This window comes from Talaromyces amestolkiae (assembly GCF_001896365.1).
Source record: "Talaromyces amestolkiae strain CIB chromosome Unknown scaffold10.1, whole genome shotgun sequence".
In the NCBI taxonomy this organism is placed as follows: Eukaryota; Fungi; Ascomycota; class Eurotiomycetes; order Eurotiales; family Trichocomaceae; genus Talaromyces; species Talaromyces amestolkiae.
The window spans coordinates 1,181,697-1,198,924 of NW_024468046.1; the positions used below are offsets into that span (position 1 = coordinate 1,181,697).

At 46.2% G+C, this 17,228-nt stretch overlaps 6 protein-coding genes across 6 annotated transcripts; 3 read left to right on the plus strand and 3 right to left on the minus strand.

The window, feature by feature from the left end:
* Positions 1 to 566: 566 nt before the first annotated feature.
* BHQ10_005894 (uncharacterized protein) lies at positions 567 to 2,943 on the plus strand (the record flags this gene model as incomplete). Its single annotated transcript, XM_040878419.1, has 4 exons — positions 567 to 830; positions 890 to 1,103; positions 1,155 to 1,824; positions 1,878 to 2,943. The coding sequence occupies 4 exons, from the start codon at positions 567 to 569 to the stop codon at positions 2,941 to 2,943; spliced, it is 2,214 nt and encodes a 737-aa protein (XP_040734398.1).
* A 2,011-nt stretch (positions 2,944 to 4,954) lies between these two features.
* On the plus strand, positions 4,955 to 6,830 carry BHQ10_005895 (uncharacterized protein; the record flags this gene model as incomplete). The annotated part of the gene is made up of 3 exons (XM_040878420.1): positions 4,955 to 5,738; positions 5,789 to 6,109; positions 6,697 to 6,830. The coding sequence occupies 3 exons, from the start codon at positions 4,955 to 4,957 to the stop codon at positions 6,828 to 6,830; spliced, it is 1,239 nt and encodes a 412-aa protein (XP_040734399.1).
* Positions 6,831 to 7,735: 905 nt separating this feature from the next.
* BHQ10_005896 (uncharacterized protein) lies at positions 7,736 to 9,228 on the minus strand (the record flags this gene model as incomplete). Its single annotated transcript, XM_040878421.1, has 3 exons — positions 7,736 to 7,753; positions 7,812 to 9,075; positions 9,137 to 9,228. 3 exons carry the CDS (start codon positions 9,226 to 9,228, stop codon positions 7,736 to 7,738), a joined length of 1,374 nt encoding a protein of 457 aa, XP_040734400.1.
* Positions 9,229 to 9,671: 443 nt separating this feature from the next.
* BHQ10_005897 (uncharacterized protein) lies at positions 9,672 to 10,738 on the minus strand (the record flags this gene model as incomplete). The annotated part of the gene is made up of 3 exons (XM_040878422.1): positions 9,672 to 10,019; positions 10,085 to 10,656; positions 10,723 to 10,738. The coding sequence occupies 3 exons, from the start codon at positions 10,736 to 10,738 to the stop codon at positions 9,672 to 9,674; spliced, it is 936 nt and encodes a 311-aa protein (XP_040734401.1).
* Positions 10,739 to 12,229: 1,491 nt separating this feature from the next.
* On the plus strand, positions 12,230 to 13,258 carry BHQ10_005898 (uncharacterized protein; the record flags this gene model as incomplete). The annotated part of the gene is made up of 1 exon (XM_040878423.1): positions 12,230 to 13,258. The coding sequence occupies one exon, from the start codon at positions 12,230 to 12,232 to the stop codon at positions 13,256 to 13,258; it is 1,029 nt and encodes a 342-aa protein (XP_040734402.1).
* A 2,334-nt stretch (positions 13,259 to 15,592) lies between these two features.
* On the minus strand, positions 15,593 to 16,685 carry BHQ10_005899 (uncharacterized protein; the record flags this gene model as incomplete). Its single annotated transcript, XM_040878424.1, has 2 exons — positions 15,593 to 16,241; positions 16,297 to 16,685. The coding sequence occupies 2 exons, from the start codon at positions 16,683 to 16,685 to the stop codon at positions 15,593 to 15,595; spliced, it is 1,038 nt and encodes a 345-aa protein (XP_040734403.1).
* Between the last annotated feature and the right edge of the window lie 543 nt (positions 16,686 to 17,228).

Consider the following 17,228-nt stretch of genomic DNA (forward strand, 5'->3'; position numbering starts at 1 on the left):
TTCTGGCACCCATCGCGGTACTTGTTCTGGCTGGCTTTTTGGCCAACTCTTAGCGCAGAATCTCTCCAGATCTAGTGAATATTGTTCATATCAGCTTGAAGCCAGATGACATTGTCAAGGAGGCCTATGAGCATTGAGGGTCGGCGCCAAGCGCATGAAACTTCTTCATTCAACCACATGAATATGAAGTTGAAGTTGACCACGTCTAAATCCTAGCGAGAAGAACCCTCCCATCGCAAGGCAATATCAATTTGACCTATACTGGCTTCTGTAGAAGCTTTGATTCTACAGAGGTTTATCGCAGAGCTGTTCGAGAAGATAATACTAAATAATAATGTATTGATGGACCGATCAGATTAGATAAGATAGATATGCAGCAAAGGCGGTGTGGCAACCGGCAGAAGGTGGAGGCAGCGAGAGTCGTCATTCGCAGAGAGAGACCGTGCGTCAGGGACCTTCTTCTTCAGCGACAAAACATTTCCCACGTTCTTCGCATTGCGCGTTCTCTCCCCGATTCTACCGAACCACTACGACTCAATTGAACAGTAAAACATGGAGCGCCATTAATGCGACGTCCTACTTCGATGAATCCGTACCTGGCCAGTCGGCCGGCCACGCTGGGTATAGCGAAGCTTCTCTTTCTGCTCCTAGCTCAACTCCCGGCATTGACTGCTGCCTCTCCCATTGCTTTGTCTGGTATTCTAGCGAGACAAGCCGACGAAGGAAAAGACCCTGAGGATCCGGAGTTATGGCTGTATCTGGGAATCTCGATTATACTGGTTCTGTCGGGTGGGGCATTTGCAGGATTGACTATCGCGCTCATGGGACAGGTGAGTCCCATTATTTCACTTCAAGGCATGGATGATTGCTCACTTATCCTCGGATGTAGGATGAAATCTACCTACAAGTGATCGCACACTCGGGTGAAGAATCAGAGAAAAAATACGCTGCCGCCGTGTTGAAGCTCTTGAAGAGGGGAAAACACTGGGTTCTTGTGACGTTACTTCTGAGTAACGTCATCACCAATGAAACACTTCCAATTGTCCTGGATCGCTCACTTGGAGGTGGATGGCCAGCTGTCGTGGGTAGTACTGTGTTGATTGGTAAGATCTGCTAGTTTCGTCTATCAAATCGTGCATGCTGACTAGGTGCAGTCATCTTCGGCGAGGTTGTCCCGCAATCCATCTGTGTTCGCTATGGCTTACCGATTGGAGCATGGATGGCACCATTTGTTCTGGTACTTATGTACGTCATGTCTCCAGTCGCGTGGCCTGTTGCCAAACTTTTGGACAGACTACTTGGTGAAGACCATGGAACTGTATACAAAAAGGCCGGCTTGAAGACATTGGTGACTCTACATAAATCCTTAGGCGCCGCTGGCGAACAACTCAATTCGGATGAAGTTACGATAATCAGTGCATGCTTGGACCTGAAGGAAAAGTCCGTTGGAACTATCATGACCCCAATGGAAGACGTCTTCACCATGTCTGCGGATACTGTTCTGGATGAAGAAATGATGGATCTCATTCTGTCGCAGGGCTACTCTCGTATTCCCATCCATGCGACCGACAATGAGCGAAACTTTGTCGGCATGCTACTCGTCAAAATGCTCATTACCTACGATCCTGAAGATTGCAAGATGGTTCGCGATTTTGCGCTTGCTACTCTGCCCGAAACACGCCCAGAAACTAGCTGCTTGGATATTGTCAATTTCTTTCAAGAAGGAAAGTCTCACATGGTTCTTGTATCAGACTATCCAGGCGAAGACCACGGGGCTCTTGGCGTCGTTACGCTTGAAGATGTTATTGAAGAGCTCATTGGCGAGTATGTTCTAACCCTCTCGTCTCGATCGTTTCGTTGATACTGACTCTTCCTAGGGAAATCATCGATGAGTCCGATGTATTCATTGACGTGCACAAGGCCATTAGACGAATGGCTCCTGCTCCAAAGGCACGAGTTCCGAAAGGTCGCATTGTTGAAGAGCCTCCTTCCCTGCCTGATAGTACGGTTGATGACCACAATGCCCATCTTGGCCTGTCAAAGATCCACAGTGCTGGTAGCGAACCTCGCAGACTCAGTTCAGGGGTGGTGCATCCCCTTGGGCCCAAGTTCACTCTTCGAAACAACTCAGGTGCCCCAGAACAACTGGTCGTAAAGCGAGGAACAGACGAAATCCGTGAGCATCTGAAACATCTCGGACCGTCTAACTTGGCCAGTCGGCCTCGACAAACACGGTATCAAAATGTCAAGATCAAAGCTCCAGGTACTTCGCCTACCCGATCAGGTATGACAGATTCAGAATCGGGAAGACCTGCGAGCACACATCGCAGACGTCCTTCCGAAGTTGTAAGTAACGGCAGTGGCGTAGGCTCCAAGCTTCTCCGATCATCTTCTTTCCAAGCTAAAGACGGCGTCTACGCTGTACAACAAGGCTATGGTACCATTGACGGGGCCGTCGGTTCGGTAATTTCTCCGTTGGATGCCAACCAAAAACAACAGACCCAAGATGTCATTACTGAATCTCAATTTGAGCGAGACAGCGGCATCTTGGCATCCTCTCCTGTTCGTACACCGAGAGGAAGTAAACCCAGTAGCATTTATTCCGTTGAACAGCGACGCGCGAACTCTTTCCGACACGGCCCCGCTCGAAGTGGAAGCATTACAGAACAAGTGATTGATGTCAACGGAGTCCGCAAAGTCGTTCTTCAAATGACCGGCAGCAGTTCATCCGGTGATGAAGACTCCACAAGTATCGACAGAACATCACCCACTTCACAACAGCCTTCTCCCTCTCAAGAAAGGGCAGAAACAATCTACGAACAAGCAATTGAGTCCGAGCACGACGGTGGGTCCGCTAATACATCCAAGAAGAAACGGCGAAGACGTAAGAAGAAGAAGCAAGGCAACGAGGATCTAGAGAGTGCGCCCTTGCTACCGAAGTGATCTGTATTTTGCTTTTTCATACTTGTATTTCAATGTGGGATATATGGAGTTTTCTGTGTGAATGTATGCTATCTGGCGAAACATAACATTGATATACTCAAAAGAAATATCGATGTGTTTACGGTCTCTTATCAGTTAGAAGCGAGGGAAAAGGGTTGTTTATTATCAGTGTCCCGAGGTCGCATGTGGCTAGCTGTGTGTAGCTAGGATCAATTGATTTCTACAGGGCAAATTCAGACATGGATGACATGTAGAGATCGCGTGGTAATAACTCTCTATCAATCCAAGAATTCAACACCATATGTACTGTGCTACATCGCTTTTCTTGTCCCATGAATAGATAATCATGCTTTCCAAACCGTTCTTCTCATCACTTTTCTTAGATCTTGCTTTGCATAACGAACTCCCTTGTATACCCTTTTCAGTTTCTTGACAAGATCGACGAGGTCGCGGGTGATTGGGTGTACAATCTTGGCTAATGAAAGAGGATCCACCATTGCCTGAACACTTTTGATAGTTGAGATATTGAGCAGCGAAGATAAAACCACTCTGAAGTTATTAGACAATGCTGGAAGAAAAGTATTTCAATGACAGAGTTGAAGTCACACAGGAGGAGGGGGGCTTATCATCTTAACCTGATATCAACGAAGCTGTGCCAACAACCCAAGAAGATCATCATGGAGAAGAAAAAAAAAATAAAAGAGATACCCAGTTCAGCCTCATCCTTGAATGATCTGTATGCATGAGATGCAAACGCTTAGCCTCAATTCTGCCAATGTCTCGCAGGCATCGCCGCGTTACTCATACACTTCATCCAATAGTGTCTGGCCACAGATAAAGGGACTGCAGACCAAGGTATATGTTATATACAAGCCCATGTAGCTCTTCTCTTCATTTCAAAAAATATTTTACGTAGGTTGAAACAGAAACAAAATTMCCCCGCCTCGTCTTCTCACACCTCAGAGACAAGGCTGACAATTCATACTTGCATGAACCAAATCCAGACACGAGAACGAACAAATCAACTTGACGGTCAGGTATATGCCGGAGCCTTGTCTTGAAAGCAGCCTTGACTGCATTTCTTTGGAGGACAGTGGCTGCGTCTGATACGTATAGCAGCCAAAACGTAGGTCAGAACTCAATATCATGACAATGCAGATTAGGGCTTGGGCTAACCATCTCCATCCTCTACCTAATGAATCTAGTGATTAAGTAGAGTTGAATTACTTGTAGCTTATTCCCACTCATATAGTATAATGAAAAACAGCCCCAATGATTCATCAATGTAGCACTTGAGAGCAGGCAGCTGCTATGTGATTCCTTGCAAGAAATAGATGGCTAAATTGCCCCGTAGCCCACCAAACACAAGGCTGGAAATCGAGTGGCTCTGACTTCTGGCGCTAAAATGGCGTTCATGATTGGAAGATCTCTTGCAGATGTTTATGTCCAATGCACGCGGAGTACCCTCCTCGTGCTCCTCGTTCAGAAAATCTTGTTCTTCCTCACCTGCGCATATATCAATGGGAGGCGGTGCCCTCCTTGTGCTCAGGTTTGGCAAGTACATTTACATTAGGTAGAAGTGCACTAGTGTTTCAAAAAGCATGAGTCACACCTCAATAGAAATGGAGATGCTACACCTCTCGGGTTCCCATTATGCTCCGGCCAGCACATGCCCAGAACAGTAATGGACTGTACAAAGGCCGTAGCAGTAGAAGGCACAGAGTGTTGAATGGTCTGGGAGCATGAGTCGGATATACATAATATAATATTGTGCAGGCTTTGGACGCTAGGCTTTATTGATTGGCAGTGATGGCTCCAATTTATGTTGGTGGCTGCGCAACGGCGCATACAGAGTCCGACGGTACAGCTGGCTGAACGCACCCCTTCCCAAACCAAAAGCCTCCAGGTTTGAACCAACTCGGGAACTATGCCTTACTTCCCGTTTATATGACCATGATGTCGACTAAGAGATCGTCAGGTACCTCTTTACTCTAATATACTTCTACACGAAATGGCTTTACCAAATGATAAACGCTTATGCAACGGAATTCCCATCGACCATCGCCTAGAGCGATTTCTGCCGAACGCGATGCAGAAGCATTCTGATGGAGTTGGAAAACACGCAGACATAGTTGAGGCCTTTGGCAATACCATGATCCGTGACGACGGGACTACTCCTAGTAAGCACGAAGCCGGTTTCGCCGCATGGCTTGCCAAACCAGACATGACAGGAGGTCTAGTCATTGCGCTGCAACAGCCAGCGAAATCACAGGTCTTCACTGCAGACGTTGAATGGGTCCGAGACGAATGTGATACACTGGCCTACCTGGACAAGTCGCTCACTTTTGTGAACGGCCCTGGAGGTCTGAGAACCACGAGCGTATTCGATGCGTTCCCCTTTATCACCGAACATATCTCTTCGAAAGAACTATCTGACGAAGCGACTCGTGCATATCACACATTTGAGTCCATGATAGCGGCAAAAAGGCCCCAGGTACTCTTTGCGTGCTGGCGAATACATGGCCGGAAGGATCTTTCCTTTTCTGGGAAAGGGGTTGGGAAGACCAAAGAGATACGTAGCTTGACGTTACCAAATGGTCATGTTGTTCGCGTTGTAAATGGGTTCCACCCTAGCTACATGGCCCATTACTGCCCGAACGAAAGCTGCTTCCGAAGACTCTTTGCTATAGAACTGTGCAAAGCGCTGTGCGATCTGCACTCAACTTGGAAGGAAGAGGACTGGATGGACGACCTTAGAAGAAGGTGCCAAAAGAGAACTTCTCAATTAATGAAAGGTTCGTATCACGATCACTCTCTGGTGGTATATACTAACAACTTCCTGCAGAGAATGGTAGAGATGGCGAGCAACTTAACACGGAACCGGGCCGCCAGCTTCGAAGTACATGTAGTAAGGCAAACAACACCGCTAAGAAATACGAAGCATATCGTCAATCCTTCGACAACGGCCTGAAGGTTCTCAAACAGATTTTTGACCATATGGTGTCCTCGGTGTACACTTATCAGAATTCATGGGACCTCTATAAATTCTTTGTCTTTGACCAGAATACATCCGAAGGCATCTGTGATGCACTGCTAGCCGTATCTGAGGCCATGGGGCAATTCGCACGCACTATTTCGATGCGGGAGTCTGCGGCTGTAGAACTAAGTAAGCATATCAGCCTGCAGTTGTTCAACTTCGTCAAAGACGACATCCCAGACCTAGTAAGGTATCCACGAGGGTTACATAAGAATCTATGGAAGAGCCGATATATGGAAAGTACATCTCAGGGATTGAAGCAGAGCATCGAGAGAATAACGATGCGGTTTTTTGAAGATCTAACGAAGTCGTTTTCGGAGCCGTCAACTGGATGGACGTATGATCCGACCATTTTGCAAGGAGCATTCACGGAACTTGTTGTTAGCTTCGAGGATGCTTTAGGCAGGGAGTATGATGACCATCAACAGACTGCAGCGGCATACACTGCGAATGATGAAGCTAATCTAAGCGCATCATTTAACATGCTATCCATCTCGAGCTCTCAACCAAGGACGCCAACGCCGCCAACAAACACAACCCCGTCATCGTATTCTTCCAGCGACAAGTGTTTTAAATGCGGTCAACAAGGTCATTGGTCCAGCTGGTGTCCATACCCCTCGAAAAAAGGCACTACGCCGTCCAAATTTTCTTCGAATAGGAGCTGCTACAACTGTGGTAACGGGGGTCATTGGGCGAGCAATTGCCCTACCCCCCAGAAAGGAAGAATCACACCACAAAGACCATCAATGTCGTCCCCGAGCTGGGACTGCTACACTTACGGCGAGCCAAGCCACTCGTCCAACAGCCTCCCCAGCCCAAATACCACACCTTCGAGGAAGCTTTCAAGTGATAAGTGCTTCAAGTGTGGCCAGATAGGTCATTGGTCTACTAATTGTCCATCGCGTCGACATGTTAGCGCAACACCGTCAAGTCTTACGTCCAGAGATAAATGCTTTGCTTGTGGCGCAGTGGGTCACTGGTCTGCCAATTGCCAGACGCGTAGAAATTGATAAAAGCCTTTTAGACGAAATAGATGTGTAGGTAAGAAAGGCAGTGTGTGCAGTGTGCAATAAAAGCTAGACTCAATTCATTGTCCAGTTCTAGCCGAAACAGAATCATGTCTCTGTCTTACTTTCTTATATGTGCTTAGAAATTACTCTTCAAGTCCGATTCTAGTACAGAATTGTGTCCCAACCCCTTACAGCTATAGATTCTAGATCAAAGATGTGTTGGACATTGGATAAAACTTGTAACTATCTAGCCTTGAAAAACATCTACATGGCCTAACGACTCAATTGATTGCGCTCTATCCACATTTTATTATCTAAAATTCTAGATAGCTAGAAAATATTCTTAATCTCTCTAAATAAGAACAATATTTTAAAAACTCTAATATAGTTATCTTGAAATTACTAGTAAGCTTATACATATCTAGACATATATTAATCATATTTCTAGTATCTTACCTGTTTTAAACATTATATTATATATATCTGATTTCCATGGACGTACATAGACTTGGGTTTTTTTTTCTTCTAATTTCCATGGGACTGGGACTGAAATTCTTTTAGTCCCATGGGATTTGCAGAGGTCTAATAGATCTATTCCAAACAAACCGTGAAAAAGCTAATGCATACCGAGGATGATTTTGTTCGAAGAATTTTTGGAAAACGAAAGAAATGTCATTCATCATATGCTATATATAAAAAGAAAAGAACCCATCCAATGCTACGCAGAAAGCACAAAAGCGATCGATCACTGAAGAAGGGGATCCTAAAATTAAAGTCAGCCATGGCCGTAATGTATATACCAAGACGAGAGTGACACATACCCTGAAATGCTTCTGGCTGTTCGCCTGTCTGTTAACCTTTGCATTGAATTTCCTCTCCTCGCGCTGGGCACGAGTCCGCTCCCTCCGCTCAATCGCCAAAGCCGCTGTTCTTTGCTCTGCAGAAGCGCCGGCGAGACCCAATCCGCCATTTGCGCGGGAAATAATGGCTTTGTGCTCGTTGCGTTTGATCGTCGTCTGTCCTTCATCCTCTTCATTCTCGTCTGCAGTTCCGTTCTCGATCGCTAGTTGGCGAGCAGCTGCCCTCTCCTCAGGGGTAGGGTAGCTGTGCAGATTCTGACGGTAGTATTTCGCCAGTGAACGATGACCAACACTACGGCCCGAAGGCAAATGGAGCTCATAATCCGTCTGATAGATAGGCTGAGAACCGCGGAAAGGTTTCCGCTCTGCACCGTCAGATCCACCGTCAACGGAGCTATCGTCTGTTTCCCAGCCGTCGGCGTCGGCGTCGGAGGACGTCACTGGAACACCGCCTGCATCGTCGGTCATGTCCTCATCCTCGTCCTCGTCATCGGAGTAAGTGCTTCTGAAGTCGTAGAATTGCCCGATTTCGACTTGCTCTTCCTCCGTCTCGAAGGCGATCATGCAGTGACTCTTGTCGCGCATGTGCGTGCGGATACCGGCGGCAGTGGTGCGGATGGCGTGGCAGAGGAGACATTCATGGTTGTCATTGATCTTCGCGTGCAGATATTTTATAAGACCATCAACGTCGGCCAAATAATCTTTCTCGGGCATGAACATTCCGTGGGTCTTGAACATGTGCTCAACGTTCGCTTGGACATCGGTGGCGTCTTCGAGGCAGAATAGACATTTTGTCGAGGCATATTCTTTGGCTGTCTCTTCTTCATCGTCTTCTTCCATCTCTTCATCTTCGTTAGCCGCCTCTTGGATAGCGGTATTCTTCAATTTCTCCGTAACATTCGACACCGTAGATTCATTATCGCCCGCCACGGACTTATCGATGGGATCACCCAGCGAGAATGTCGAGCCCACAACCGAAGAAGTATCGTCAGCAAGACCCTTCTTTTTCAACGCCTTTTCGCGAAGCTTGTGCTTGGAGCTCTGTAAATGGTTCTGGTACGAGTTCTCGCTATAAAACGACTTTTGGCAAGCGTCACATGTCTTTTCGAAGGAGGCTTTCGCAGCAGCGGCGGAGGTGGTTGCTCGTGCTGTCAGGACTTTCTCTGTGAAGACTTCCTGGGATACGGGGGGTAGAGAGGCGACTCGTCGTTTGACATTGTACAGACTTGAGAACGGATTGTTAGTGATAAGCTGAGCAAGMAGCGACCAGTCGTAGATAAACTTACTGCCAGTCTCTGCGCATGTGCTCTCTCTGAGCATCGCTAGTGCGAAATGCTACCAGGCACGCATTGCAAGTATAAGGAAGAGCGTCTCCCATTTTGTTGAAATATTCGACGTGATCGGACAAAAATGGAGGGGTCGGTCGACTCGCGAGTTTGCGCAGGTGGCTGTACCGGTATACCTCACGCAAATCGAAGAAAAAGTGCTATTACTTCAAGTTACAAATATATTGTAGCTAGTAAAATATGAACAGAGGCAAAATATATTCCTGTGTAGCAAGTTGCCCGCTTTGAAATCCGGCTCTGGGCTGGTCGATGACTAAGAATTGGCGATAATTTTCTTCTGTGGCTCTTCTGCGGGGTTCCGATAAGGCAGATCGCGATAAGGTCATGTGATACGTGTCACGATAAAATAAGATAAGACTTCGTTCTGTCCTCTTCTCTACTTGTTTTTTCATTTTTATATCAACCTAGTACTTCTTCTTCACTGACACTCCTCTCAAGGTAGCTGATCCCAAAATTGATCTCAGTTGGACTGTCTTCAGACAAAGTCTTTGGTGTCTAGGCCATTCTTTTTGTGGTTAAACAGGGTGTCGGCCATTTCTTCCACTGTGACTGACTTTCTGCCTAACAGCTTCTCCAGCATCGGATCTACATAATCAACCTCTCCTTGTGCCATTGCCACGTGCCAACTCGTCCAATTCGATAGGAATGTAGTCTGGTCAGGCGGTAGAGTACCACGGCTTGTGTGGTACTCGGCTGCTCGCTCAGCTCCGACTTCTTGAATATTTACTGTCCGGCCGCTATATGTCTGGTAAAGCTTGACCACGTCCTTGATTGTCAATAACTGCGGCCCCGTGAGAGTAATCGTTTTGCCCACGTATTCGCGCTTGTAAGCGTTAGCAGCTATCAGTATGGACATCATTACGTGCCAAAAAAGGCGACTTCACGCACCCAATCTTTGAGTATGTAGGCAGTGGCTTCGCCCAAATCCCGGCGACTAGCCCAGCTATTTGGCCCATCTGCAGGAATGACAGCATCAAAATCTTTCTCGTCTCCAAGTTGAAGAAAGCCAGCAAAGTTGTTCCATAAATGCGCATACGTCGCATAACGAATGATGGTCCATGAGACACCCGAAGACTTCAAATATTCAACAGTCTTAATATGGGCTTCCATCACCCCAGCAATACTATGGTCCCCATGTTCACCCCCAAAAGTCAAGGAGGTGTAGATAATATGCCTCACGCCAGCTTTCTTGGCAGCATCAATGGCATTGCGGTGAAGTTCGTATCTCTCCTCACCAACAGACGGGTAGGAAACAAGGAACACTGCCTCGGCACCATCAAAGGCACTCAACAAGGTGTCTGGTTCTCGCATATTGCCACGGCGTACCTCTACACCTGCTGCAATAGCCGCTTCAGAGTTTGTCTGACCACTAGCACTGGACAGACGAAACTCCTTTGGCGAAAGAAGCTTTTTTTGAAGGATTACTTCCAAGGCTACGCCAGCTAGGCCACCAGATGTGCCTGTTCGATTTTGGATCAGTACGTTTTGCTATTGGAAGTTCCGTTGAACGTCCGAGGGTACCATACCTGTTAGGACTATCATTTCGTTCAAGTGTCTTCTAAGATGATGAGCGGGACTGCGTTACACAGTGATCTGACCCAATTGTAAACATACAATTTGTGCGCATCCGATATTATTTATCCCCTCCAACGGAGAACACTTTGACATGCCCGCCTGACGCCGCCAGCATTTGAGATTACTCACCACATATTGCCAGAAAGAGGAAATGAAGCCACTGTATAGCTATCACTGGTGATTGATGTACTTCATGCTACGACAACTAGCTCAGCTCATCTGTATCAATTTATAGGTAAGTTACTCAGACGGGTCAGTGGCACCCACTGTCACTACGTTACACTAACAAGCATAAGAGCAAGAGCGAGTGTAAGACTGATTCCGACTTGAAAATAAATTAGATCTTACGCTATTTTATTCATTATCGACGTACGTACCGACGCACATTTGCTGCAACTTAGAGTAATAGAATTTTCGATACTGAAAACATCGCTTCTTACTATTAGCCATGTATCATGTCGCCGCGTAACTGCCATGGCGAGAGGGAAAGAATCAACAACATGGATGCATAAGCATGTACGCAACGCGCCGAAAAAGCCACATCGATGAATGCATCTCGGATTGAATGGCCATTACCAAGCTACTTTCAACGAGAATACTGAAGTGTATGCTACACAAATGCAGCGTTTAGACATCACAAATCAAAATCGTGGCTTGTCCGATTAAGCCTTTTTGAAAATTACCCGATTAGGCAAATGAAGTCATAATACCACGATTCGCCCCGGTACCATGTAATTTCCTAGGACGTCTTTATTTTGACGTAAATACAACCATCCCATAACACGTATGGTACGGAGCAAATATATAATACTTGATGGAAAATCTCTATATTATTAAGACTATCACTAGCAAGTTATTGGCTGCAAAAGTACGGCAGTTTACTGGATACCTGTACTACGCATGACAGTAAAATAAAAAAACGTACTACTGGTATGGAGTTGGAAGATTGGTAATCAGAGGATAAATTAACAATACTTCTATTTCCATCAATGTAGAGCCATTGCGGCGGCTTGGTGGCGTTTACTCAGTTGTCAACCTATATGTACGTACGCATCATCATCATAAGATGACAAAGTGCTTATTAGTAATAAGTGCGCCAGTTAACTAAGTATTTTGAAAGCTGGTTGCTATTCAAGAATTACCAGAATAGGCAAATGAAGCTATGACAGAAATGTATAGAAGCTCTTTATATACTGCTTGGTGTGATAATCTAGAAGATTTATAATCAGAGAACAGAATAACAAGGCTTCTATTCATGTCGCCGTGGAGTCATTGCGGTCCTTGACCTAGTATAAAGAGACCAGTTCTCGTCCATAGCAGGCTTAAGAGTTGTATAGGATATCAAATCTCACCGAAAATCAGCATTACACCACATTTCGCATTATCTCTTGCTTCATTTAAAAAAAAAAAAATTTCAAGCGCTGAAAGTTCTCTTAGCACTACAGGGACCATCAAAAGATGTCTAGTGGACTAGTCTTGATCACTGGTGGCTCTGGCCACATCGGATTCCAAGTTATCGTCAACGCATTGGAAGCTGGCTACAGAGTTCGCGCTGCAGTTCGCAGTCAGGCAAAAGCTGATAAAATCAAGTCAGCGCCGTCAATTCGAGCGATAAACCCACAGGACAGACTGTCCTTTGTGGAAGTCGCCGACCTTACGGCTCCCGGGGCATACGATCAGGCGGTGGAGGGTGTCGACTTCATTATTCACGTTGCTTCTCCTGTACCTTTTACCTATAAGGAAGGAGATGATCTTGCTGAACATTTTGTTGAGCCATCTGTCAAAGGCACCCTCGGGATCCTCACAGCAGCGCAGAAGACTTCGTCAGTCCAGCGCGTTGTGATTACATCCTCCGTCGTTGCAATCGTTCCTTTCGCTGATTTCACGTCCGGTAAAAGTGAAACCATATTTAACGAAACCAATAGAATTACAACGCCAACAAGTTTTGCGAACGTCTTCCATGCTTATGCCACGAGCAAAGTGGCATCTCTCAACCAAGCCGAAGAATGGATTAGCGAGAACAAGCCGGCATTTTCAATTATTCACCTGTTCCCTGGATACGTAATTGGGAAGGATGAATTGATCACGGACGTGAAGGGTGCGTTTTATGGGACAAATAAGGAGGTTTTGTTTCCTGTGACAGGCGGTGACAATGGCTTCACACCTGGTTCTTCCGTTCACTTGGCGGATGTAGCAAGAGCTCATGTGGCAGCGTTGAATCCACAGATCGTGGGCAATCAAGGTTTTATTCTTACTTCCGGTGGGTTGCGAGGGACTCATTGGGAGGAATCCCTTGATGTGGTTGCAAAGAACTTTCAAGATGCTGTCCAATCAGGCGTTTTGAGTAACGATGGCAAGGCAGGAACATTGCCGATCAAAGTTGATGCTAGTAATACTGAGAAGGCTCTGGGAATACGGTTTCGATCTTTTGAGGAGCAGGTGAAGAGCGTTGTGGGTCATTACTTGGAGCTCGTTGGAGCTCATTGAAGAGCTCATTCGACATGATGTGTACCTATGATATACTAGTAATATACGCATAGATGATGGATAATATTGAATGGGGTTTACTTCCAAATTATGGAGCTGTTATCTTTCCCCCGATCATTTGTATTCCACTTTGTATTGGCATTGACTACCACCGCGACTTTCAAGTATACAGTAGTTCAATTATCAACGTAACCGTGATATACGTTCTAATAAGCATGTAAAAATTACCATAGTTTAGATTAGCTGATATTGCTTACAATACAATACGACGAATCATGTCCCCAGTTTTTGGTGGCGTTCTGCATGCCTCGGTTCCCACAGGACTAATCGCTTTTGTAGACTATCCACCGCGAGCACCACAAAACTATGCGATTTGTAAGTCGTCACGCCCACTGATCTATCGTAATCTGCATCTTATGGCGGCTCCTGCAACCGGACTGATCATAAACTAACAACTAATCTGGCCAATCCATGTGCTCTGCACCTGACTGGTGCTTGTCTGTCCTGATGTTTTCCGAACACAAACCGGACGAACTACCGCTAGAGTTCATCACTGTAACGGATCAGACTATCGCTAATAAACCCAACCTAGCCTCTCGTCAGCTTGTACGAGCACAGGCACGGAAAGCGGGATATCGTAACAAGGGAAATGATACACAAGCGAGGTCAAAGCCTTCTGGTGGCAGAATAGGAGGGGCTAAGTCTAGATTTAAGCTCTCATCATGGAAAAGAAATGGTCCCAAGACTCCAAATGAAGAGCAGAGTACAGGCTTGGCGTTTAACGTATCGAACCAGGGAGACCATACTATTCCCAAAGACAACCGCATCGACTATACCACTTCACCAAGTACTCGGAAACTCACCGTCGAACTCGGTGCGATAAATATTCTACCTATTCCACTGAATACGATGACAGCGGAAATTTTATACTTCTGTATGACCCCCACCTGTATTCATCTATTCCGTGCTGAAGACTTAACACTGAATTAAGATCACTTTGAAATGCGCACCAACAGCTTTGCATTGAACCCCGATGGTGATTGGTACGACACGACTCGAAACGACGCCGCCGCTTTGCACGCGCTTTTATCCACGGTTGCATTACTTAGGCAACTTCAGCTAGGAATTGCAGATTCGATGCCAGTATTATATCATAGAAACGAGGCTGTACGCCTCATAAATGAGCAGCTTTCCCACCCGTCTCAAAGGCTCTCGGACTGCTTAGTAGCTGCAGTTGCCATTCTTGTCAACGCGGAGGTAAACTCATACTCTGTATTAACTTTCGAAGCGACCACGCGCTTCTAACAAAGTATTCCAATAGGCACTGGAGAGCAGCTTTGAGCGAGCATTGCTTCATATGCGAGGTCTCGTCACGATGGTTCAATTATGCGGTGGCCTCGAGAAATTTAACCATTTCCGGACCTTACAGAGAGTTATAACATGGTACGCTACATTCCCCTGACATGGAAATGAAATGGTTTTAAATAACATTTAATCAGGGCAGATTTTTGTTTCTCGTCCACGTGGTCTTCACCTCTCTCATTTCCCCTACTCGAAGCTCTCTCTCAGCCACTACTGCCAGTAAACCCGCAACCCACTCTGGGTGATGAGTTGCTAGTCATGGAAAAGAGTGTCTCAGGTCTGTATATATACGGACCTCGAGAGCCATTGTTACCAATTATCGACCTGCTACGATCAATCTCCCATGCTATCCTTCTCTATCCAAAATTCGGCGGTGACCGGACTGCTATCAGTAATTCTATTTATCTAGTGGAACATAAACTGCTTTGGCTGCAGGACACTCACTTCAAACAGCAGCACACACAAAACCAGGATCAAGTGGATATATCAGAGTGTGTAAGCTTAGCGGCTCTTCTGTACCTTCATCTTGCAATCCGTGAGTTGCCGCTGGAAGCAAATCGACATCGACGACTCAAGGAGAAGTTATTTCATTCTTTACCACATGCCTCCAATCTCTCCAGTGCTGTGGGCTCGGAGATCACGCTTACCCTATTTCTTTGGGCTGTTTTCATAAGTATGATTTCGGCTACTAGTCATGAATGGCGTGATATTCTTGCACAGCGTATGGGCGAGCTGAGCACCATATTGTGCCTCAAAAGCTACGAAGATCTTGTATCAGCCTTGAAGTCTGTTCTATGGTCAGATGCTCTTTTTGAGACCAAGGCTATTGATCTCTGGGGTCAAGTCTTCAAAACTATGCAGCTGTCCTCGTCCTAGAATATCACACATTGAATGGCCATGTATAAATTATTAAGTTCAAAAACATACTTATTATTAATGCTAATCAACAAGATCAAGAGAAAATCAAACTATTTATAATGTAACAATCAACTTCTGTCCGCTCACACCCCTGACTTGATCCATCACCTCAGGGATTTGCTCCAAGCCGTGTCCAACAACCTTGACCTCTGCTGGCAGTTTATAATTCCCACTTTCGATCAACTCTGTCAGAGCGGGGATAACTTGTTCACCACCAGGCATTCCAAGCAATGTCCAGCCACCAGTCTCGATCTTTGTGACTCCTTCTGGTACTGTGGCCGATTTACTTGTCACAAGTGCACCATATTTCTTGCTTCCATTGGGATCGAGAGTGTCGTAGATATCGGTTTGTGAAGCACCAGATCCTACAACATCAAAGATAATGTCGATACCGCGAGATTCGGGCGAGGCAGCTTTGATGTCTGATATCAAGGTAGGAGACTTGTAATCAAAGACTTCAGTGGCACCAAGAGAAAGTAGGCGATCATGATGTGCCGGAGAGCTTGTCGCGAAGATGGGTAGTGAAGGGTACGCGAGTCGCAAGAGCTGAATAGCACTGGCACCGACCACTGAGCTGCCGCCGAGGACGAGAATAGACTTTGGTTCAGGTTCGCTTTCTGCATTGGATGCACCCGCGAAGTTGGGAATGGCAATCTTGAGCTTCAAAGCAAATATGACGGAGATAGCAGCGTTGTAACAGATTCTGTGTAGATTTAGGGTTAGTATAAGGACTCACAATGATCGGTGGGAAAGATTACGGTAGAGATGCAGCTTCTTCTATGCTGATATTCTTGGGCTTCTTGGCGACGAACTTGGCTGGAACAACCACGTGCTCCTGGTAGGCACCACCGTGACCGGCTACAGACAATTCCCAGGCAAGGACTTCATCGCCAAGTTTGAGGTCTGTAACATCCGATCCAACAGCCTCAATGACACCAGCGCCTTCGACACCGAGAACATAGGGCCATGTCTGGATGTTCACACCAAGATCACGTTGTAGGGGGTCGAGACCGTTGAGGGCAATGGCGCGCTGGCGGACGAGGACTTGATCGGGGTTGATGCTGTGCTGGGGTACCTTTCGAACCTCGAATGGACCGCCTTTCTCCAAAAGGAGGAGCTGAGAAGTGGTATTGGTAGATGTAGACATTTCTGTTGATAGCTGATATCTGAGATGATATTAGAATGCGTGGAATTGTGTTTTGTTAGAGAGCTGTTTTGATTGAGTGTTGTTCTGTTCGAATGTTGTGTTGGGATGATGATAAAATAAACCCGATTCTCCTGGGTCAAATGCCCTCTTTTATACCTGAGATGCGACATTATTGTAGCTGACCTTCAACCTGATTTATCATCAACAGTTGGATGTTCTGGTCAAAAATATATTGCAGCTATACTACCAGACGTATACTTCACGAGCTTGTCTCTATCGGGTTGGCGGCGGCCGATGGGAGAACCACGGCTGTGATTGGATTCTGAGATCGTATTTAGGGTTTAATATGGGGTTTCGCGTGGGGCGTCTCAAAAGGGTAAGCGTCGGCCGCCTTCCAACGCTCACATAGTAATCTTCCTGATCCTGAGACCCCGCGATTATCTCCATCCATGCAGTCAAAATAGGCTGAACAGTGACAGGCGCTGATATTGATTGATAATTTGTCAGCTTCTTGGATGTTGATACGTTCTCTTAAACCAAATG